At 38.4% G+C, this 24,639-nt stretch overlaps 1 protein-coding gene across 1 annotated transcript in view; it reads left to right on the top strand.

Annotated features, from left to right (window-relative positions):
* IL6R (interleukin 6 receptor) overlaps positions 1 to 15,812 on the top strand; it is a 59,372-nt gene extending 43,560 nt beyond the window's left edge. Inside the window, exons 7-10 of the mRNA XM_051993937.1 lie at positions 2,355 to 2,401; positions 5,469 to 5,544; positions 8,949 to 9,039; positions 14,908 to 15,812. Of these exons, the coding sequence (XP_051849897.1) occupies positions 2,355 to 2,401; positions 5,469 to 5,544; positions 8,949 to 9,039; positions 14,908 to 15,151 (458 nt within the window). The 3' untranslated portion in view covers positions 15,152 to 15,812. The remainder of the gene's footprint in view (positions 1 to 2,354; positions 2,402 to 5,468; positions 5,545 to 8,948; positions 9,040 to 14,907) is intronic.
* The last annotated feature ends 8,827 nt before the right edge of the window (positions 15,813 to 24,639 follow it).

The raw sequence follows: 24,639 nt of genomic DNA, 5'->3' as shown, positions 1-24,639 counted from the left end.
ATAGTTATTTCTCTGGTTAGAGAGACGCAGTTAGCTGAGAGAAAGGTTGTAGAGATAGAATCTACAAGACTTGGCAACCAGTTGGTTACAGGAGCTAAGGGAGGGTGAAGAAATAAGGCTGATCTGAGTCTAAATGATTAGAAGAATGGTGATATCTTCAACAGAAACAGAGAAGTTAGGAAGAGAGGTGGTTTTGGTGATGGCATGGAGATAATGCTTTGGAGTACATCAGGTTTGAGATGCCTATGGAACATCCAGTTGAAAAATGCCTAACAGGGAATTGGTGGTATGGTCCTAAAGCTTGAGGAAAAGACTAGATTAAGATATGAGATCTGGGAGCCATTTGCAGAGTTAATAATTGAATCAATGGGAGCTGATGAGATCATAGAAGGAAAGAGTAATAGAGAAAGTAAAGAGTATAGAAAGATAAGAAAAGAGAACCTGAGACAGAATTTTAGGGTTCATACTTGATTGGGGAATGCCATGGTTGAAAGAGACTGTGGAGAACCAAGAGGGAAGGAACAGTGTCACAGAATGCCAGAAAAGAAAGTACATTCAGAAGGACAAGGTACCTAGCAATATCAAATGCTGCAGGGAAGTCACCAGTGATGAAGAGCAGCAAAGATTATTGCATTTGGCAATTAAATTATGATTATTAACTTTATAAGAATTAGTTTTAATTGAGTAATATGGTTGTCAGATTGCAAAGGGTTGGGGAGATGAAATAGAAGCAATGATGTAAAAGACTTTTTCTAGGATTCTGATTATAAAAGCATAAAGAAAAAGAGGGTGATAGCTTGAGATGAAAAAAGTCACTCATTTTAATTTTCAGTTGGTCATCCTCTACCCAAAGTTGTAACAAGGACAGAGCAACTCAGGTTTTATCCCAGGGTTCCACTATTCAACAGTGACATGTGCTTCCTTCCAAAGTCAGGCACCCACAGTTATCCTCTCAATCCTCTGTGCTCTGCTAGCATTATTTATGCTGCATAACAGGTACCACTACTGAGAGTTCCATTCTTCTTCTGGGGCTTACCTCATCCCCATGCCCCCACTTTTATTTCAACTGTGTTGAGTGAAACAACCGTGGAATTTGCTCCAGTTTCTTTAATGTCTGGTTTTGACTAGATTATAAGATCCCTGAGGGCAGGAATTGTCTCTTCCTTTCCTCTTTTCCACCACTCTTCCCTCAGTGCCTAACATAGCACCTTGTCCATAGCAGAATTTCAATAATTCTCACTAGAACCTCACTAAGAACTCAGTCTCAACTGAACCATATCTCAGGGTTCATTCTTCTTCTGCTGATAAATAAACTCTTTATCTTAAGGCAGCCATCTTCTCCATCCACTTCTCTTGGCTCTCCCACGGAGCAATTCATATAGTGTCCATACTTGACATTCCTTGGCAAGTCCTCACGGTGATATTTTTAACTTCTTGATGTTGGGTCGATGAACTAAAGAAGAAATAATAAATATTTCAAAACCCAGAAGGCATTCCACTACATTCTAGTCATATTCCAGTGCCCACTTGTCAGTCCTTTGTACTCCTGATACTGCGGAAGAGTTAGTTCTCACAGAGAATCTGAGAATGTTTACAGAGAAAGGCCTTTAAGAAGTCATCTGGGCCATCCAAGCTTTTACCAAGTTTCCTAAGTTAAGGCCATAATCATCAAAACTTTTTCCATTTTTAAAGCCAAAGGGATCTTAGGGAATAACTCAGAACAGGCTAATTTGATCTATAGAGTGTTGTGTTTAAAAGAAGACCCTGGGCCAAAGTCTTTACTCTGATATTTATTAACCAAGAGACCATGGACAAGACATAAAATTTCTTTAAGCCTCTGTTTGTGTAGCTGTAAAAAAGAGGATGCTATCTACTTTGTAGGGTTTGAGAGAAATGAAGTCTAGAAAGTATTTTGTCACAATAATGGCTAGATAAAGGATCTTCTGGGTATAGGGAGTTCCTGTTTGGAAACCCAGTGTGGATTGTAGCTCATCTGCTGGTTAGTTTTAGAGAATTGTCTGAACCACTAGAAATTAAGGATTTGGCCAGAGTCACCCAGATGGTATCTATTAGAGCCAGGACTAGAATTCAAACCTTTCTCACTTCAAGGCCACTTTTTTACCCATGAGGTCACAAATCATTAGAAAAGTGGCAACTTAGTGGTACAATGAATAGAGCACTAGGCCTAGAGGTCACAGGAACCTGAGTTCAAGCCTGGACTCAGACATATACTAGCTGTGTTACTCTGGGACAGTCATTTAACCTCCGTTGCCTCCAGAAACAAAAACTCCAGAGCATTAGAAAAGCATGAATTATCTTAATTGTGAATAATGATCCTTTATTTAAATTTGCAGAAACCAAGACCTCTGAAGTTGGGAGAAAATTAGTCATCTCTACACAGGTAAGCTATGAAGTTGTCACTGGGAACTATGGCTCTTCTTTATTGGTTCCTGAAACTTGATGGGTGTTTTTGAGAAGATGATAGAATTGGCCTGCTGTTGCCCCAGTAGGCTTATGGTATCATAATTTGACCGAGAGATTACAGGCAAAGCTGTTTAGCTCTCCTTAAGTAATCTAATTTCTTCCCCTTCCAACTAAGCTACTTTAAATAGGAACATAATTCCCTGAGTACTAAATCTTGTGACCCTGCCACTAGCAGAGGAGAATGAGCACTTTGAGGCAATTAGAGAGAAGGAGAAAGAAAGTAAAGGGGAAGGAAGGAAAAGGGGAAAAGAGAGAGAGAAAGAAAGGAGAAAAGGAGGGGAGGAAGGAGGAAAAAGGGAAAGATAAAGAGAGTGAGAAAGAAAAAGAAAGAGAGAGAGAGAGAGAGAGAAGGGGGTGGGGGGGAAGAGGGAAGGAAGGAGAGGGAGGGAAAGACTGACTTTAGGAATTATGTTTCTATCTAAAAAGGCTTAGTCAGAAGGGAAATTAGAAATATTAGATTTATGGTGTGTGTGTGTGTGTGTGTGTGTGTGTGTGTGTGTGTGTGTGTGTGTGTGTATGAAGACAGAGACAAAGAGAGAGAGAGAGAGAGAGAGAGAGAGAGAGAGAGAGAGAGAGAGAGAGAGAGAGAGAGAGAAGAGAAAGAGAGAGGAGAGAGAGAGAGAAAGAAAGAGAGAGAGAGAGAGAGAAGGGGTGGTGCTGTAGGTATTGGACTAAAAGGATGAAAGGAAAGGAAAGGAAAGGCAGGAACTGTGACTAAGGAGCTAGGGTGAGAATGGGGCTCATAAATAAACATCTATTCAGTGTTTGTTTGTCTGTAAGGCCCTAGCTAGGACTTGAAACTAGATTAGATTCTAGCCAGCTCTGCTTCCTGATCTTAAGAGATTTTCATGTAGTTAGGGAGACTGAACAAATTATCTTTAAAAAGGTAAATAATAATAAGCTGACGTATAGGAAGCAGGACAAATAAATGTTCTTTCCTTGGAAGGGGGAGAGGCCTCATGGAGTGTTGGGGTAGTGAGAGATGGTCAAAAGGGAAAGTTGGATTTGATTTGGATCTTGAAGGAAAGCTCTGGAGTTATTTCTAGGTATCAGACAGGAGAGGGGCAGGTATTATAGGAAGGACAGAAGCATAGAGGTCAGGATTCATATAGACCACTGAAGAGAGTCACACATTTAGAGCTGTAAGAGACCTCAGAAATAAAGAAGTTAAACTCTCCTTATTTTTCAATGGGGAAAACAGAGGCCCAGAGAAATGAAATTACTTGCTCAAGGGTAATACAGCTAAATTCAGTTTCAATTGATCAAGGATGGACAGAAGCAGCTACACCCAAAGAAAGAACACTGGGAAATGAATATAAACTGCAAGCATTTTTGTTTTTCTTCCCGGGTTATTTATACCTTCTGAATCCAATTCTCCCTGTGCAACAAGAGAACTATTCGGTTCTGCACACATATATTGTATCTAGGATATACTGTAACCTATTTAACATGTATAGGACTGCTTGCCATCTGGGGGAGGGGGTGGAAGGAAGGGAAAAATTGGAACAGAAGTGAGTGCAAGGGATAATGTTGTAAAAAATTACTCTGGCATGGGTTCTGTCAATATAAAGTTATAAAAAAAAAAAAGAAAAGAAAAGAAAGTAAAAAAAAAAAAAAAAAAAAAGGATCATACAGCTAGTGAGTATTCCAGATAGTATTTAAACCCAGGGCCCCAAATCCCAGAGTCCAAATTCAGAATTCTATACCATGCTGCCTCCTATTGAGTAAATGGATAAAGTAGTAGTGAGAGAAAAGACTGAAAGGACTAGTTAGCAGTGGACCTTGAATGCCAAGCAGACTAGTTTAGACTTTATCCTATTGGCAATTGGAAGCTTTCAAAATAAGGGTATTCTACTAAACATTTAAAAACTCGTTGGCTCTCAAAAAAAAAAAGTACAAATGAAACCTTTATTTATGTTGTTATATAAATTATTTTTCCAATTATATGTAAAGATAATTTTCAACATTTTTTTTTTTTTTTTTTTTTTGCTGAGGCAATCGGGGTTAAGTGACTTGCCCAGGGTCACACAGCCAGGAAGTATTAAGTGTCTGAGGTCACATTTGAACTCAGGTCCAGTTGAATTCAGGACTAGTGCTCTATCCACTGCACCACCTAGCTGCCCCTTTCAACATTTATTTTTATAAATTTTTCCCTCCCTTCCTTCTTCCATGACATTTTATACATGTACAATCATGTTAAACATATTCCCACATTAGAAATGACACACTGTCTGCATTATTAATATTTTCTCCATCACTTTTTTTCATTAAAGCAGTCAAGGTTAAGTGACTTGCCGAGGGTCATAACTAGTGAGCATCTGAGGTAAAATTTAAACTCAAGTCCTCCTGACTGGACACCCAGCTCTCTATACACTGCATCACCTAGCTGCCTTTCTCCATCACTTTCTTAAGTTTAGATAACAAAACAATATCTCCACCTTTGATTTGTAACAGCATTTGCTGGTTTCCAAAATGTAAATCCTCTCACTAAACATTTAATCATCAGGTCTTTCCAGCAGTTTGAGCCGACTTCAGCCCACTCCTGAAAGCTTTTGAGGAAATGTACACGTCAAGGAGGCACTAAAGCTCACAGAACAGGTCCAGGGTGATGGCGTAGCTCTGGAGGCACTGAACCTTCCAAACAAATAAGATCCCAGAGGGAGAGAAGATAGATAGACATCCAGAACAGAAAGAGATCAGAACCATATTTCTGCATTATGTCCTCCAGAACCTAACACCAGAAGCTAGCACATGATAAGCCAAAAATTCTTATCTTGATTGTATTATGGTACCTTTGGCAGCTTGGACTTCTTCACAGAATAATGTTTTTAAATGCATAAGATAAAACACATAGGATTACATTGAAATGGAATTATAAAAAAAAAAATGTAAACAAGTTTATGGACTCCGGGCTATGAGCCCTTGATAAGTATGAGTTAATAAACGCTCACTGAATGAATGAATTTATGGAATGTTGTTTTCAGGTGCCTACTACCTCAAATAACTACAATAAGAAGCACTCCCCAGCAGACCTTGAAAGCGTCTCTAACACTCAGTCAGGTAAGAGTCTACTGGTCAGTTTCCAGGAGCTCTGGAATAAGCAGTAGGTGGAAAGTGCATATGGAAATATTTTAGTAATTTTGAATAATGAGTTGAAAACCTGACAAGTTTAATTTGGAGAAAATTGTTAAGAAATCCGATAGAGCTGACTGCTGATAAGTTTAAGCAGAATGTTTATTGCTGAGAAACAATGTATATGTATGTCTGTATAGACACATACTATATATATTATGTTTATTGTATGTTTTATATATATGTTATTTATAAATACATATTATATACATGTATGTGTATATGTACAAAGATTGTTGTTTAGTCATTTTTCAGTCATGTCTGACTCTTTGTGACCTCATTTGGGATTTTCTTGGCAAAGATGCTGGAATAGATCATCATTTCCTTCTCTATTTCATTTTATAGATGAGGAAACTGAGGCAAACAGGGTTAAGTGACCTGCTCAGGGTCAAACAGCTCTTAAACATCTGAGGCCAGATATGAACTTGGGAAGATAAGTCTGCCTGACTAGACTTGGCACTCTATCTGCTGAGCCACTTAGCTATCTATAAAAAGATATTCCAGAATTAACTTTAAGACCCAGAAACCAACAGGGGTCCTAAGTTTTTTTGAGACCTTCATTTGGAAAAAGAGAAATAAAAACTTATAAAGATCCTACTGTGTTCCCAGTACTTTACAAATATTATCTCATTTGATTCTCACAACAAACCTGGGAACGGTTTGCTGTTAATATCATTACAGTTAAGGAAACTGGGGCAAACAGGTTAACCAATTTGCCCAGGCTTACACAGCTCATATCTGAGGTCCTCCTGTTTCTAGGGCTGACATTCTGTCCACTTCATATACTCCATCCACCTAGCTGCTTAACATAAAGATGTATTATCAAATACCTTTAACTTCCCTTAAGTAATCCATCCTGGAGCTAGCAAACTTGGAAACTGTGCCTCAGTTTTCTTATCTATAAAGTGGAGATAAAGGTACTTGCTTTATCAATCCTCACTTACAAAAAGTTCTTTGTAAATTGTAAAGTGCCATACAAATGTAAAGGATTGTTTGTGTTGATTGATCTCAAAGCCACATCTTGCCCTACTGAGGAGACTTGATATCTGCTGAAAACATCTGCTTTACTAACCTGCACAAATCTGTGGTAGACTTTAAAGAGATCCATCTGGCTTTGTTTAGCTGGTGGGGAGGATGGTTATGCAAATACTGAATGAAAGCACTGGTGGCACTTCTGCAGGAACCCAAGCTGGCTTAGACGTAGCTGGACTTGTGCTGAATAGCTGTTTGTATTTTCAGAAGCAGTATGGCTAAGAGAGCTGGAGAAGGAAAGGGCAAACCCCAAATGGGGTCACAAAGAGTCAGCCACAACTGAATAACAATTAAACAGCAATAACATGGAATAGTGGAAAGATTAATGGACTTAGAACAGAGCCTGTGTCATCACTCACTTAGCAGTGTGATGTTGAGACAGTCATTAATCTCTCTGAGCTTTAATTTTCCCCTCTGTAAAATGGAGATGATGATATTTGTTCTATTTTACAATTAACCTCCAAGATTTATTGGGCTGTTGTGAGAATGGAATAGAAGAAGACATGTGAAAGAGCTTCATAAACCTCCAGGTGCTAATTAAAAGTGAATACTAATCTTAGCAATTATTTGGAACTGAAAGGGTCTTTGGGAAGCATCTAATCCAACAGTGATATTTTATAGGATCATGGATTTTAAACTGGCAGACCCTTAGGGACTACGAAGTCCGTCTCCCTCGTTTTACCAATGAGAAAATTGTAGCATGATGAGGGTAAATGAGAATGATTCGAACTTTGGGTTTTCTGGACCCCAATCCTAGCATTTCATCCATTATTTCAGGGGAATAAACTGAGTCTCAGAGGGATTATTACTTGCTCAAGTTCACATAAGTGAGTCCATTGATTCCAAAGCCAGGGCTCTCCTCAGTGTGCCCCACAGAGGCAATGTTGTCGTCCTGGACAACGTGCACAGTCGTTTTCTCCCACTTACCTCCCTACTAGGAATATAAGCATCTTGCAGGCAAGCATGGTGTACTTTTGTGTTTATATTCCCAGCACCTTCATAGTAGAATATGTGCGTATCGATTGATTATTTCTGTGTGCCTGAACAAGTTCCCTGATACATCCTCAGCCTGAGTCCTGTAATCTATAGACTAGTTGTGCTCTGTGCTAATGGAGAGAATTTCTATACTGGGAGTTCCCCACACTGATAAGCTCTCTATCCTTCCTGTATTTAAGGATGATCATTTATGTGAGCTATCATCCTTGCCTTTACATGTGATTTATCTCCTTCAAAACTTAATACTATATTACACAGGCATACCTTGGAGATACTACATAGTTGGTTCCAGATCGTGGCAATAAAGCGAACAACATAAATTTTTTGGTTTCTCAGTGCACTAAAGTTGTGTTTACATTATACTGTAGTCTTTTAAATGTGCAATATATTATGTCTAAAAATTGTACATAACTTTAATTAAAATTTTTTTTTGCTAAAAAATGCTAACCATCTGATTCAGGCCAGTTTCAATGGTCTTGTGATGGAGAGAGCCATCTGCACCCAGAGAAAGAGTTGTGGGAACCGAGTATGAATTACAACATAGTATTTTTACCTTTTTTTTTCTTGTTGTTGTTTGCATTTTGTTTTCTTTCTCATTTTTTCCCTTTTGATCTGATTTTTCATAATACAGCATGATAATTGTGGAAATATGAACTACACATATTTAGCATATATTGTTTTGCTTGTCGTCTAGGTGAGGAGAAGAAAGGGAGGGAAAAATGTGGAACACAAGGTTTTACAAGGATGAATGTTGAAAATTATCTATGCATGTTTTGAATGAGCCTTCATCACATTATAATCTTTTTACTGTGACAGATCTTGCCTTGATGTTGATGGCTGCTGAAAGTTGAGGTTATTGTGATAATTTTCTAAAATAAGACAACAGTAAAGTTAGCTGTATCCTTTCACTTGAATACTTAGAGTCCATCTTAAGTTATTAATTGGTCTAATACACAACTTTCATGTATTAAATTCTCTGTCTTATATGAGTATATTTCAAGGGGCTCCGAAACAATCATAATAGTAATATCAAAGATCACTGATTATAGATCACCATAATATATATGTGATACGTTATAATATAATATATTACAATATAATAATAAGGAAAATGTTTGAAATATTATGAAAATTACCCAAATGTGACACATAAACACACTGTAAACATATGCTGCTGGAAAAATTACACCGAAGCAGGATTGCCATAAACCTTTGATTTATTAAAAAAAAAAAAAAAGGCAGCAATAAAGCAAAGTGCAGTAAATGAGGTATACTTATACTTTTTCTCTTTCCCTCTTCTACAGTTCCTGGCTCTACTCATTTATCCTATACATTCCTACTATCTGGTGGAAGTCTGCTCTTGGGAATGGCTCTATTCATTGCTATTATCATGAGGTAAGGTGGTCCCAACTGGGATGTTCTATACCACTTGCATTCTTAATGCCCATATAACTGGGCCGTTTTAAAATAATATAGTTAGCAGGTTCAGGGTCAAGACTATGGAACTGGCAAACTTACACTAAAGACACAAATTCCTCCATGCTCATATTTTGTAAATGTGTTTTTAAGAAGAGGTAGCACAGATGTCGGCATGTGGTGCAGGATTTCCTTTTCAGCCATCCTTTCTCACTTTCCAATACAGCTATTTGCTCACTCTGAATCTCTAAAAGAAACTTAGGTTGGTACTGTTTCCTAGCTTATTTAACAAATGAATGACCACTGAGGAAAAATTACAGTTCTCTTGATTTCACTTTAGAAATGTGCAAATTTTGTATGTTTGAGGCTAAAAAGAAATTAGTACAGTATGCTTTGGGGGCACTTATTTACAATTTGAGAAATGGAATTGGGTAATAAATGGAAAAAATATAATAAATTCATCTTTCTTTCATCTTAGCTTTGGGTATGACTTTCATAACAACCTATGTCTGGAGACCAGAATCATAATTAGATTTTTTAAAAATCTGGAATAAAAACAGATGAGCTGAGACTGTTTGTTAGCAGTACTGAGGACAGTCAGAAGGGGGAAGAGGAGGAGGCACAGAAGACAATCTGATCATGAGAGCATTCAGAGTTCATTTTCCCCAATACCCCTAAACTTTTAAGGGGTTTTCCCCTGCCCTTCCTCTTCCCTGTGCCCTGAGGCAAAATTCTATTGTCCCTGTGCTAGTCCTGTGCTGATTATAATTGTGTCTCACATTAAACTCAAATTAAGCTTATTGAATACAGACAGATTCTCCAGTCCTTTTAGGTAGCAATCAACATCCTCCTGCTGAAAGAACTTAACAATTCATTAGAACCTCCCCTTCTATCCTCTCTTAAGATATTTTAATTTGGATCTAGGTTTAGAATACTGGTTCTAGCACATACTATGTGACTATGTTAATAGAAATTAATATTATCTATGTCATATATTTTAATTTTGATAAATATGTGTCAATTGATTAAAATAATTCCAAATTACATTTTAATGTAGCTCAAGTGTCACTCAGGAGTTTTGTGGACCACTTGAAGCTAATGGGCCATGACTTTGACCCCTGTGAACTAGATGATTGCTAAGATTTCTCCGGACTTAAAATCCTATGAGCCATTAGGATTATTGAGTTAAGGGGAAGGACCAATTCAGTACTTTGGTGTGAATGCTGCTAGACTGACTTCCAAAAGACTTACATAGTCAATAGTCTTCCCAACAGTACAATACGGTACCTGTTTGCCCACTGTTCATCAGAATTAAATTTTATTGTTTTTAGCTATTTGGGGCAGTTTGCTGGGTATAAAGTTTAGTGGATCGAGGCCTGGTCTTAGAATCATAAAGATCCAGTTCTTGCCTCTGTAAAATTGAATTGGATTGAAATGCACTCATAGATTTCTGGGCAAATTCCTGGTCTCTTAGCGCTCCAGCAAGTTTCTAAAATTCTAAAGTTACAGATTGTTTGCTCATCTGCATTGGTGGAAGGAGTTTTAACTAGGGTGGGAGTTCCCTAAACCAATAATATCACATGTGTGAACCTCTCTGCCTCACAAAAATAAAGGAGAAGGGAATCCTACAGTTATTTAAATTTAATTTGTCTTTTTGATAATTAGAGAATTTGAAGAGTTTTTAAAATGTTTATTGATCATTTTTATCTCTTGCTTCACAATGGTCTGTTCATGCTCTTTGATTACTGCTCTCCTGGAGGATATATCCTAATATCAAAAATTTAAAGCTAGAAGGAATCTTTGAGACCATCTAGCTAATCTATCTCCAACCTCCAGGCTCCCCTTCCCCCATTTATGAGTCAAGGCCAAGAGGGCTGAGATGGCCTAGAACCAACAATAGCAAATTTAGAATTTGGCCTGGAATCTTTTGATTCCACATCCATATGGGTGGTGGCCCATGCCTACAAATTCCTGCTACTAAAAGAGGCTGGAGTTCTGAGCTTCAGTGGATCTAAAGCCAGTTGGTTCCTAAACCCATACCAAGATGGGGAGTTCCTCACTCTGATAGGAGAACATGTGGTCACAAGACTGCTGATTGACTTAAGCTGGAAAGGAGGAAGAAAGAGCCCATTGGGAAACACAGGCAGGATCAGTATAAGTTTTAACAATTTGGGGAAAGCAATTCCCAGGGTTGACTGGAAGGATGGTGATATCCTTGGAAGAAACAGGAAAATTTTGCTCAAAAAGGGATGGGTTTAAAGGGAAAGAAAGGGAAGGGAATCAACATTTATATGCTATGTGCCAAGGATTGTGTTGCCTTTTATAAATATTATATCATCTTATCCTCATGACAACCCTGTGAGGGAGATGGTTATTCCCAGTTTACAGATGAGGAAATTGAGGCAAACAGCATTTAAATCATTTGCAGTCATACAGCTAGGGAGTTACTGGCTTTGGTTTTTCTGATTCAAGCCCAATGCTCTGTTTATTGTGTGTCATGTAGCTGTAGAACAGGTGTGGGCATGGTGACTGTATCTTCTACAGACCAGTCCTAACTTGGTACAGAAAGTTTAATTGCCAGATGGTAAGGCCCCAAGGGGTAAAGTTTTTTTTAACTACTATCATTGTAGAATTGTAAAATGGGATTTTTTAAAAACAGAGACCATTTTTCCACCCAAAGGAAAATATTAACAGTTAACATTCCAAGAGCACTTTTTATGGTTTGCAAAAAGCTTTGCATATGTGATCACATCTGTGATTATAATGTTGTTGAGTGGTGTAATTTTAGGTCTGGAGTCAAGAAGATATAAATTTTTTTAAAAAATCTGAATTTGAATCCTACCCGAGATACTTATTAGTTGTGTGATCCTGGGCAAAACGAAGATAATAATTATACCTGTTTCCTAAATTTGTTGTGAGGATAAAATGAGGTAATCTTTAAAGCTAGAAGGAATCCACTTCTAACCCCTCCATTTGTAAATTTGTGTTTTGTAAATTTTGAACTATTATATAATTTCTAGCTATTTAAGCTTCATAATAGTTTCATCATCCGGATGAAGAAACTGAGGCTCAGAGAAATTCTGTAATTCTATGCATATGTCGCACACATTTGGGTTCTGTAATTCTGGGCAAATTATTTAATCTTTTACAATGCACTGGGCAACTCTTGCATGTATTTCAAAGCTCTGCATTGATAGAGGGTATTTCCTTATCTGGGAGTTCCCTCTAATAATGAAATCTGAAATCTAGTAAACAGGGTTAGGTTGATAAGTGTTTAACAACTGGCTCTCAGCAAAAGTGGAGGCTTAACACACTTTTTTTATTTAGTGAAATAATTAAGAGTTAAGTGATCTGCCCAGGGTCACACAACTAGGTAAGTATCAAATGTCTGAGGCTGGATTTGAATTCCTGATTCTAGAGCCAGTGCTCTATTCACTGTACCACCTCACTGCCCTTTTAACACTTTTAAGTTTAATTTGCATTATTATCATTTTTTCCCATCCCTCTCTTAAATCTACAAGACAATAAATCAAGCCTGGATTTATAGCATTTGTTATAAATTTCTGGGTCATAAATGCATATACTGAAAATGAAGCAATCTACTCTTAAGAGCTGTTGAACAGGCTCCATTTCTATACATGTTATTATACATTCCTGCTAGGAAGCATAGTCTGGTATTTGAATTCAGGTCCTTCCTGACTTCATGTTCTCTTTTCATCACACCAAACACCTCTAGAATCTACTATACAGGAAACTGATTAGTTGCATTTAGATAAGCGCTTCTTTAACATACACACACACACACACACATACATGTACATATATGTATTATGATTTTACCTTATCATTAAGATTGTGTCCATATAAATTTCCCACTGTAGTATCCCTAAAAAGAAGGAAGGCAGGAATGGTTTCATTTCTACAAAGGTCAAATTCATTGTGTGTAAATGTATAGTTCAAGGAAGAGGGACATAATCTGTTCAGGGTTGGGATGTAGCATTCAGTCATTGGCCCTGCTCATTTCTACTGTTGAGAAGCACCTGCAAATTAGTGTCTCCTTAAGATACCACAGATTCCATCAAATTTTTCTCTGAGTCCCAGGTTAACGGCCAAAGGCTGTTCAAGAGCCAAATAGCAATGTGGAAAAAGATAGCACAGAGAAATGAAACCCAAGAAAATCTATTGTTTGCTTTGAGTACTGATCTCATTCTGGTCCCCAACCAAAGCACCTAACTTATAATGATGAATAAATTGAATTAGAGATCTCAGCTTGGAACATTCAAAAGAGGACTTGAATGTGCGATCAGTGGAACCGGTAAAACAGTGGTTACTTGTTCTGCCTCTTATGATCTGTATCCCTTGGGCAACTCATTTATGCTTCAATTTTCTCATCTGTAAAAATGAGGGGGTTGGACTAGATGGCCTCTAAGGTCTTTTTCAGCTCCAAATCTGATCGTATGATCTTTCTTGCCTTGCCCACTTTTCAAGGAATGATAAATCAAGGTTTAGTCAACGCATGAGTAGCAGTATGATCATAGGATTCTTAGCTGAAAAGGGCCTTTTGTTCTCCTCCTCTGATATCACCTATGAGGAAACTGAGGCTAAATCCAATTCAACAAGCATTTGTTAAGGACCTACTGTAGACAGAGTACCAAGAGTACAAAGACTTTTTTTTAGGTCATGTGAGCAGGATGTAGCAGAATTGAGATTTGAATTCAAATTCCTTTGTTCTAAATCCAGAATGAAAAGAAGTCAACAGGCCTGGACTGTCCATAGCATGGGTCATCTGTCTCAAGATCACTGAGATACTACTGGACCTTTGGTTGTTGATAACAAACCTCTTTTTGGGTTACCAAGCTGCTCTTCTCTGTTACCTAGTTTGGGCACAAGGCCCCAAAGGCTGAGCACTCCATCAGAAACTGTGATCACAGAGATGTCTATCTCTTTCCTGTTTAACACTGTCTTTCCTGTCGAATGAGTCACTTTTGCCCAAATGGTGTCCACAGCAGGGCTCTATTGGAACTGCTGAAGCTCAGTAGGCTTTCCAAAAGCTGGGGAGCCTGGAGGTAAAATCTCCCATGGGCTGTTTTTAAAGATGCAATTGTTGATGGGGAGGCAGGACTATCAGTGGAGGAAGAAGCAGAAGAGCTATAAAGGGAGTGAGTGATGCAGTGCTTTCTTGCACTCTGAAAACACTTTGTCAGTGGCTGTATTCATTTGTCTGATGTCCCATTTTGTTTTCTTTTCTAGTAAAAAGAATACACCCTTAATTTTTTCAAATTAAACAGTTTCCGTGCTGAGTTTAGGAATTGAAACCAGTTTCATAGAACTACCCCACGAGATTTGTCTCAATTTCCTCATTTGTAAAGTTGGAATGATAATTCTGTCCATTACATAGGGGATGTTTTTGAAAGATACTTTTAAAAATTATATATATATATATATACACACACACACCCACACCCACCCACACACACACACACACACACACACATTCCTAATTATCAAGCATTTAACAGCAACTCTAAACTATTTCTGAGGCCTTTGACTTAGGACCTTCTAGAAATCAAAAGCACTAAGAAAAACTTAATTAAGATCCCTTTGATAGGCATCTGGATGTAAGAGAGAGAAGCTGGACTGGGAATTAGGAAGAATTAGTTGCATGATGCTAGACAAACCACTGTGCTCCCTCTGTTTCCTCATATGATCTGACCTTATCAAAGTGGTCCAGATAGAAATGTTTTTTTTTTGATGTAGGGGAATAACCTCACTGAAGAATTCTTTGTCAGTACATGTAACCATCTGGGTTTCTTGTTTTGTTTCTCTCTGTGTGTATGTATTATCAAGGTACAGAAAAAAGTCGAAGCTGACAACTTTGAAAGAAGGAAAGCCAAACATGCTCCCTCCACACTCTTTGGATCAGGTCCCTGCGAAGCCCCAATCAACCACGGTTTTGGTTCCCCTCATCTCTCCATCTGTGTCTGCCAGTAGCTCTGAGCCTACCAACATCCCAGGGCACAGTGGAAAAGACATTGCGAACCCCCAGAGTCTTTATGACATTACCAACAGAGATTACTTTTTCCCAAGGTAGACCCCAAATTTCATGGAGCATTTGGGCTTCAGGTAGGCTAAACTCCATGGCTTGAAGAAGACTGAGTGGACTCGCAAGAAAGAAGCTTCTCAATGTCATTTCAGTCTACCTGCTGATGGGCTGGTGCTTTTCCTGACTCATTGCTCCATTGGAAAAGCTGCCCTGGACCCCCTCAGAAAACCAGAATGCTTTTTAGGTCCAAGAAGAGCTTCCTGCAGTGAGGAGACAGTCGGCTGGGAGCAAACGGACTGATTTTCACCAAGCAAGATGGGGAGGTGGGTGGGTTTCAAAACCACCAAGTCTCATGATACTCTGAGGAACTGGGCTGGTAAACTGTTCCAGAGAAAGCACCCTCACACACAAACAGCTATGTTCCTCCCACAGGACATATAGGAGAATGGGAATTAGGAACTATCTTGTTCCTAAAAACAACAGGACCAAATGGAGAGAAATTACTGGTGTTTTGGATTCAATCACCAACACTGCCATGACCTCAAGGCCTATCCCTCTGCTCATTTGGACTTGATAATTTCTAGCACTTTCACTACCTTGTCACTTCCTATGGGCAAGCTTACTTGCCCAATACCCATCTTTCACCGTCCTACCAAGATTCTTGGATATCTAGAAGAGTTATTGAAGAAATTTAGCTCTTCAAGCCCTATGGCCCTCTTTCAGTCTTTTTCTTGCTGTGTTGTTTTGTCTTTTATTTTTTCCTTTCTAGAAAACGGTTGAGAATGAGGACATGGTGCTACCTCTTAGGACCAAATTTTAAAATAATACCCTTCCCCTCCTCAACACACACACACACACACACACACACACACAGAGAGAGAGAGAGAGAGAGAGAGAGAGAGGAAGAGAGACAGACAGAGGAGAGAGAGAGAGAGATAGAAGAGACAGACAGACAGAGAGAGACAGAGAATCCCCCAACCAAAGGCTATTTTAATTAATATTTGATCAAAATATTTTATGTGCCAATTGCTTCATCACTATTTTTACTACATGTATATATGTACACAAACATACACCATATATAAAACAAATCTATTAAGTATTTCAAAGGCTTGCCTTGCCCTTTCTCTAGCCCAACACCAACATTTTACAGAGCAGGAAACTGAGACCCAAAGACTTGGTCCTACAACTCTTTGGTTGACAGTGTTCCACACTCCTCTCCCCTATACAAGGAACTGATGCTATCTTTTTTCCCCTTGATGGCAGCTAAGATGTGGTAGTATCCTTTCCTAATGTAGTTAAGGCCAGCCTAGGAGATGGTTCCCTTTCACATGAACCACAAAGTCTCATTTTTACTATAGATTTATGGGTTTTTGATCATTGTTTTGAATTGAAGTCAAGTAAGCTGGGAAAACAATATGTGATAGGGATGTGAAAACAAAAGAACAAGCAAGAATATACTTTGTATTTACGTTGTTTTTTTTTTTAAAGCATGTTAATGTTTCTTCTTTTTTTTTTTGAGAGGAAGAACATTTGATATTAAAAAAGCAGAGTAACTTTGTATAACTGAGCCAAGTGAAAAAGAGGAAGAAGGAAGAAAACATTTTTCCTCTTTCTCATATGCTCTCCCCTCTCCCAAGAGGAAGGATTCTAGTATTTTATTTTTTATGAATTTGCTTAAAAAACATAAATAAATCCCTCTTCTCCTTTGCCCTAGAATAACCCATTAGAATTAGATCATAGAATCTTCAAGTTGAGAGGGACTTAAGAGGGTCATCTAGTTCAATTTGTGTCATTACACAAATGAGGAAACCTAAGACCGTGAAATTTATTAGTGGTATAGCAGAAATTCAGACAAAAGGCCTCTTGACTTCTAATTCCATCATCTTTTTTATTCTTTGCTACACCCTTATCTTGAAAAGGATAAAAGAAATGATAAGTGTATTTCTCTGGTAAATAATGTTATAAAATATAGCACAGTTACTAAGAACAGTCGATGGAAAAACACCTCGTCACTTAGCATGATTAGAATTCTTTGGGCCAAGAAAGACTCATAGGAAAATTTGCTACTTTGGGGCACCTCCTTCCCTCACCTTTTAAATTCATCATTAGTTCCCTCTCAGGTGTTCCATATTTTCCAGCTCACCTTCTTCCCACCCCAGGCTACCATCCTTCAAAAAAAAAAGGCAGATTAAAAAAAATCATCATTTTGCTATTTGCTTGTAACGCTTTATTGCTATTGGCATCCAGTAAGCGAGTAAGTTAGCAAGAATGTTAGCCTTTAGGACTAGGAGATCTGGGTTGTCTGGGGGGCTAGTTATCTAGAATGTATTAGTCAACTTTAACTCTTTGGGCTTCAGTTACACATCTGCAAAATGGGTCTGTTAATGGGAGAAGTTGGACAAGGCATTGTTGTTTCCAAGGTCCCTTCTAGCTCTTAAGTTTTGTGATGCCCTAGGTTTATTTGCAAAGCTGGCTTAAACTGTGAAGTTCTGAAAGCCTGTTATAGGCCAGGCAGTGAATCTCTATCCATAAGAGCATCAAGCAAGGTTTTAAGAGTGGTTGGTTGGTGGGTTTTTTTTTAATGTTATCTGAAGTTTCATAAAGGTTTCTGGAACCTGAGCACAGCAGAAATAGCGTTCAGAGGAAACTTCAAAATAAGCATCTGTCTCACAAAGGTTCGTTCTGTGCCTTGCAGTTCTTAAAGTATTTGAAAGGGTTTTTTTTTCTTTTTGCCCACATACAAGCTTAACAAACTCAAGCTGAGCCAAGTTAGACTAAGATGTGAAATTCAGATAATTCATTATCTCTGAGAGGCAGCAAGCTTTGATCTCAAAATGATGATTGCTTTCAGGATTACTGTAACCCTGAAGGTTTGTTTTTTGTTATTTTTTTTTTAACTAATCAAAGAGCACTCCCCAACCACCTGCTTCTGTCTTTGTCTCTCTGTCTCTCAATAAGCAAGGATAAGTGAAGTATATGTCTGAACCTTTTTTTTTTTTTTGAGTCCTGTCCCTTCCCCAAGAAAGTACTACCCCAAATTATCTTGAGATGGCAAGTTCCCCATCACTGCAGGAGCTCAAGAAGAAACTGGGTGGTCATTTACTGGGGATCACACAAGAGGGCTCTTGCTTCAGATTGGGATTTGGCTTAGATGAGTTTTAAGGTCCCTTGTATGAACGTATGAACCATAAGCTAGCACTAAGATTCTTCATCTTGGCTCTTAACTTTAATCTAAGGGATGCATTTTGACCAGAACTTGAGCTTCATTTGTTGGCCTTCATCCACTATGATGGTGCTAGTAACCCAACATCAACAGAAACCCCTGCCTGTAGTACAATGTACTATGATTTTTGTGTAGCCTTGAGACTTCTTGGAATGAGAAACACCAAAGGATGTGCCTTGATCGATGCTGGGCCCACAGAGCCACTGGTAACCCTCAGACAACTCTTTGCTCTAAAATACAGCAATGGATTTGTGGGTCCGTTTGCCAGGGACAAGTTGTCAGATGCCTCCTGAAGGAGTCTGAAAAATTGTGTGTCTGATGACAAGCACTAGCAGGGTAGGAAGGAGAAACTCCTGGGGAAGAGAGTCATGGCCTGAAACAGAATCCAAGCAAGGATAAAACAACAGTTCGGGCCAAGTAAGTACAGGATTTCTTCTATGTGCCCAAATTCAGTAAGTCTGTGGAAGATCTGAGAGTCACACTTGGAGTGGCAGAGAGAGGGAATTAGAGGGAAAATTTTTTGACTCAACCTGGCTTTCCTAACCTTTGGCCTTCTCTAGGGCCCATGACCCATTCCCCATCTCTGCTTTGCATCGACATGTCTACTCCAATAATCCTTTGGGGCACCAACGCTCATACTGCATTTCACCAACTGCCAATTAATTCCAAATTTATTTTTACATATTGGAGAGTCTGGATCACCACAGCCAGAGCATGGATTGTGGGCAGGACCAATTGCTATGGTAATGCCCTTCATAAGTTATGGCTGAGGACATCTCCCATTCCACGAAGAGAAGGGCCATGGTTTCTGAATTCCTCAGTGAGCAAGCTTTCCAGAACCTCATGCTCTTCCTCTTTCACACTAAACCATGGCCTGGGTCTGTTTCCTGACCCAAAGTCATGTTTCATGTGGGTACAGCATTCCAGAAATAATCTGAAGACATTTTACTTTGGAGAAATGGTGAAAACTAATAGTGGTGATTTTGAGCAAGAGCATTGCACCCTGGATTTCTACTCAGGTCAATGACCAAAATGGGAGGTTTCTGGAAATTTGTAGCAGTTTCTGGAATAGGTGGGGTGGGAAGTTTGGGGGGCTGCAGAGAGCCCTGAACATAGCGCTCAGAGCAGATGTCTATTCTAATTAGCTAATGTCAATTTTTGCATCACATTCTGGGAGCCAGCCAGCCAGAGTTTCTATGGTAACATTAACATTAATTAAGGGGCATTCTCACTTTAATGAATGTTGCAGTGCTCAAGCTAAGATGCCACTAGAAAAATGAGCCTGCTCCTTATTGGAGAATTCTAGAAGGTGTCAAAGCTAATGCTACAGAATTTACCTGGATGTAAATCACTGGCTTGTTTTTGTTTTGTTTTGTTTTGTTTTTTTGCAAAATACCTCAATCTTATGATTTTTTTGTGAACAGAAGTAATATTTTTCAACTGTCTAGCATTTACCAAAAATTTATATCTGTATCAAGAAGAAATCTTTTCTATCTGCTGTTTTTATTTTCATATAAAGAAAATATTGAAATGTTTGAAATAAACACATTTAAAAAACTTATTATGTCTGAGCTGAATTTGAACTTAAGGTTCCCAGACTATCTGGAAAGAATATAAAGACAAATGAAAGGCAGCATGGTATGACAAACAAAGAGTAAACTTTGGAGTAAGGAAAATTTGGGTCCAAGTACTACCTCTAACACATACTAGCTGTGTGACCATGGGCAAGTTAACCTTTCCGTGCTTAGGTAATATGTTAAAGCTACAAGTTGCAGAGAAATGACTTGTTTGCATTAGTATTGGAAGGGGAGTTTCCATACTGGGAGTTCCTCAGACTGTAATATCACAGGTCTGGGGGCCAACCAAAAAAAATAGATCTGTAACCTGAAGGGTCACTTTTTATAACTTAGTTTCCTCATTTGTAGGGAGAAATGAAGAGTTTGGACAAGAAATAATGGCATTTACATGGAACTTTAAGGGTTACAAAGCATTTTAATAATAGCATTAATTTAACATTAATTAAAATCAGTTAAAATATAAGCTCTATAAGGTTGGCAAAGAGTTTTACACATATTGTCTCATTTATTCTCACAACAACTCTGGGAGATAGGTGCTGTTATTTTTTTCCGTAGTACAGGTCAGGAAACTGAGACTGAGAAAGTAAGTGACTTTCCTACTATCACACAGTAAGTATCTGAGGCAGAATTTGAACCCAAGCAATTCTGACTCTAAGTTCTGTATTCTAAACACTACATAAGAGATATCAAAAGGTAATCAATGGGCCACATGGGGCCCATAACACTTCCAAAGCAGCCTGAACCAGATTAAACTGTAATTGGGAAATATTGAACAAAATAAATAAAACTATAATTGCAGAAGAAAATGGTAAACCACTTTAGTATCTCTGTCAACAAAACCTCAAAGGGGATTACAAAGTTTGATGTGACTGAATAATAACCACACGACTTAGGTCTTGGAGAGAAGGATTTCAGGAAGGATGCTTTCCTAGACCTTGAAGAGAAGGATTTTGTGAAGGAATCCATGACCTAGGGAAGAATTTCAGCGGGGAAGAAGTGTATCCTAGGCTAATTTACAGAGAGGGGAAATGGCTGGACAAATATGGGAACAACCAATGGCTTAGTTGGGCTGGAATGGGGAGAATGTGACCAGATTCATGCATGTAGGAAATTTATTTTGGCAGCTGTGAGAAATATGGATTTTGAGAAGAGTTTGGAGATGTAGAGAGAGGAGCTCCTGGGAGAGTTTTGGAGGCAGGATTAATGTTCTCCAGCACGTGATGAAGGCCGTGTGTGACAAAGACTTGGAAAAACAAAAGGGGAAAGAAGATGGAAAAAAGAGGAAGAGTATGAGCAGAGGAAAAGAAGACCCAGGAGGTTTTGACCTCATCTTACAAGGGGAGATGGCATTGAAAAACAAAAATAGGAAAGATTTGTCTTTTGCTTTGTCTGAGAAACTAGTGAGTCAGGTGGCTAAGGATGATGAAGAGGTCAATTAGTCAACAAGCATTTATTAAGCACCTACTATGTGTCAGGTACTGTACTAATCACTAGGTGTACTAAATAAGGAAAAGACAAGTTCCTGGTCTTAAAAAACTCACAACATAATGAGAAGGACAATGTGCAAACAATTATGTATATCTATCTATATCTATATAATTATATATATATGTATAAAGATAGAGATATATTTATAGAGACAGAGACAGAGAGACAGAGACAAAGAGAAACAGAGAGACAGAAAGACAGAGACAGAGAAAGACAAGTTCCTGGTCACAAAGAACTCACAACTTAATGAGCAGGTCAACGCGCAAACAATTATGTATATCTATATCTATAGTTATGTATATCTATATAGATAGATATAGAGAGAGACAGAAAGACAGAGATAGAGACAGAGACAGAAAGAGAAAGAGAAAGAAATAGAGGAAAAGAAAGTGGGGACTAATGGCTATGTTTTTAAGGGTCTCTGTTTTGCTTTCCTTCTTCTAATAGAACTTTTTTGTATAAGATTCTGAACAGTAGACTTCAATTGGACAGAAAGTCATGATCTGCAGGATGTTACACAGCGCACTGACCCAGTTTTCCTCTTTAGGAACTAGATACATACTGGCCAAAAGAGGGAGGAAAAAATAAAAAAAAACATTGCTAATCAACTTCCAAGGACAGTGTCCCCAAGTTGAGACAGATCAAGGAAATGTTTGTAACAAGAAATCTAAGAAAACTCTCCTCTGTTCCATTAGAGTGTCCCAAACCCTGTTGAAAGACTGAAGATACCTATAGACTCCTCAAAATATTGCTTTTAAATATTTCAAGGAAATATTAATTTTAGGTAGAGATTAGTAAAATAAAAATGCAATTTTATTCTATCCAAGTTCACTGATCCCCAAATCTATTCAGGAACCCCCTGGAGTTCTATTAAACCCATAATAAAAGCCCCTCTTCTAGGTGCTAAAATGCACAACTAAATGGCATTTTAGCCACGACTTGTATCTTAAATCTGTAAAATACACACACACACACACACACACACACACACACACACACACACACTCAAAAACCCATTTGTTTTATCTAAGATTTTAGTGAGTTTTACAAAACCAATATAAAGTATAAGCACATTTAAAAGCTTCTCTGTATTGGAGGTTGTTTAAAGCAATCTGCTATGTTCTTCAACTAGAAAAATTTTAAATAATATTTAACTTGTTAAAAACAACAACAACAACAACAGCAACAGGGGGAAGCGCAAAACTCATACACACACTCCCAGAGTCATCTTAGGCCCTTCATATCATAAGAACTTTTGACACAAAAAGAATAGGGGAAAGGTACAGAACAATTATCTGCAAGAGGAAACATATTCTGGTTAAAAAAAGTATTCTTAGAACCCAAGACTTCTATTGATGTTGGGAAATTAAAATGCAATGGTTACAAAATATCCTAGAGATACAGTTTAGAAAGCCCAGGGTTGTACAAAATAAAAAAAACCAAAGTAGTGAAAATTTGGGAAGTAGGATTGTGGAATTAACTCTCTTCAAAAAAGTGACTTGAAAAGTGAAGAAAATACAGATAATGGGAGGTAAAGTAGAAATAGTTCAGGGTTGAAGGGGAAAAACCCTTCCAGCAAAACCTTGCAGGGATGCTTGAAAGTTCCCTGGGGCAGATTGAGAAGCATGTGAAAGCCATCTGCTGCCTGCTTCCCTGCCGGGGCAATCAGAGGAAAACCACAGGAGACGAGTGACAGACTCCACGGTTTCCTTCAGGATGCCTACTTCTGTTTCTGAGGTTGGTTCCCGGGCTTATTCTGAGCTACACAGGAAGCAGATGGCCCCAGGGTGACAATCCTGTATGGATAATGGAGCTATGGAGTGAGAAGGGGCCAGAAGAAACTAGTCCCTTCCTTTTTTCTTACACTGTAACTGTTAGGATAGCAGGGCGATGGTATTCATACCAGAAGAACTTGTGCTGGCAGATGGTGTTTGAAACCAGGGACACTCTGTTCCATGAACAGTTTCTAAGAAAGCTGGATCAATGATATTGCATCAAGGCACAGATCCCCCAAGGCTGGCTTTCTATCCATACAGATATAACAGCCTGACAAGTAAGTCCCTTCCTCTCCTTAGGTACCAGTTTCTTCTTCCATAATAAGCAGTTATTAAGCTTTCTTTTTTTCAGGTACCCTGTGAAGTCAGAGATCCTTTCCAGCTCCAACATTCAGGGATTCTATATGGCCCAGAGAGGGGGCACTGAGTCAAGAAACCTGGGGGTCTATTTTTAGCTTTGTTGTCTTTGGGCACATTGATTTTGGCTTCCTTGTTTGCCAAATGGGGATGAAACCATTTGGATTTTACACACACACACACACACACACACACACACACACACACACACACACACACACACACACATTTTTTTTTTTTTAGTGAGGTAATCAAGGTTAAGTTACTTGCTCAGGATCACAGCTAGTGTCAAGTGTCTGAAGCTGTATTTGAATTCAAATGTTTCTGACTTCAGGGCCAGTGCTCTATCCACTAAAGCTTCCTTTAGACTAGGGGACTTTTTCCACTGGCAACCCCTTTTCACTTGAGAAATTTTTATATAATCTGGTATAAAATAAGTATACAAATCAAACATTTAGAATAATAATAATATAATATATTATAATTATATATTACATATAATACATATTATACATAATATATTACAATAATAAATTATGATTTCATGACCCCCATATTCAATTATAAGATCCCTTATGGGGTCTTAAACCACAGCTAAAGAAATGGGACTAGGTGAACTCTAAGGTGTGTTCCTAACTCTAGCACCTTAGCCATTGTATAGTTGGCCATGCTGGAAAATCAAAAGCACTGATGAGCTTTTTAGTTATTAGTAATGAGCTTTTAAAACAGCTCTCAATTGTAGAAAAAAGGAAGGAAAAGGCCTCAGGGATTTACACCCCCTCCTGGGTGGGCTTGATTTGGATGCCTATGTTTAAATATCTTCCCCATGGGCAATGACAGCCTCCCACCCTTTCATATATTTCATAGCTTCTCCTCTTATTTTCTTTCTGAAAGCCACTCCTCTCTTCTTCAAATGAACTTTTTGACTCAGCTACTTCCTAACTGAGACCAAAATAGCTTTAGGTGGTGACCTAAAAGGTGATTGAATCAAATCTTGTCAGTGAAGCCAAATGTCACAGCATAAATGGGAGGGTATATTTATCTCTGTTGGAATGAAGTTGTTCCAAGTGTTAAAAATAAAGTAACCTTCCTCAGCAGGTGCTCAAAGAGGGT

The sequence above is a fragment of the Antechinus flavipes genome, chromosome 4, assembly GCF_016432865.1.
Source record: "Antechinus flavipes isolate AdamAnt ecotype Samford, QLD, Australia chromosome 4, AdamAnt_v2, whole genome shotgun sequence".
Taxonomy (NCBI): Eukaryota; Metazoa; Chordata; class Mammalia; order Dasyuromorphia; family Dasyuridae; genus Antechinus; species Antechinus flavipes.
Note: the sequence above shows the minus strand (reverse complement) of the source record. Positions and strands in the feature narration are given on the sequence as shown.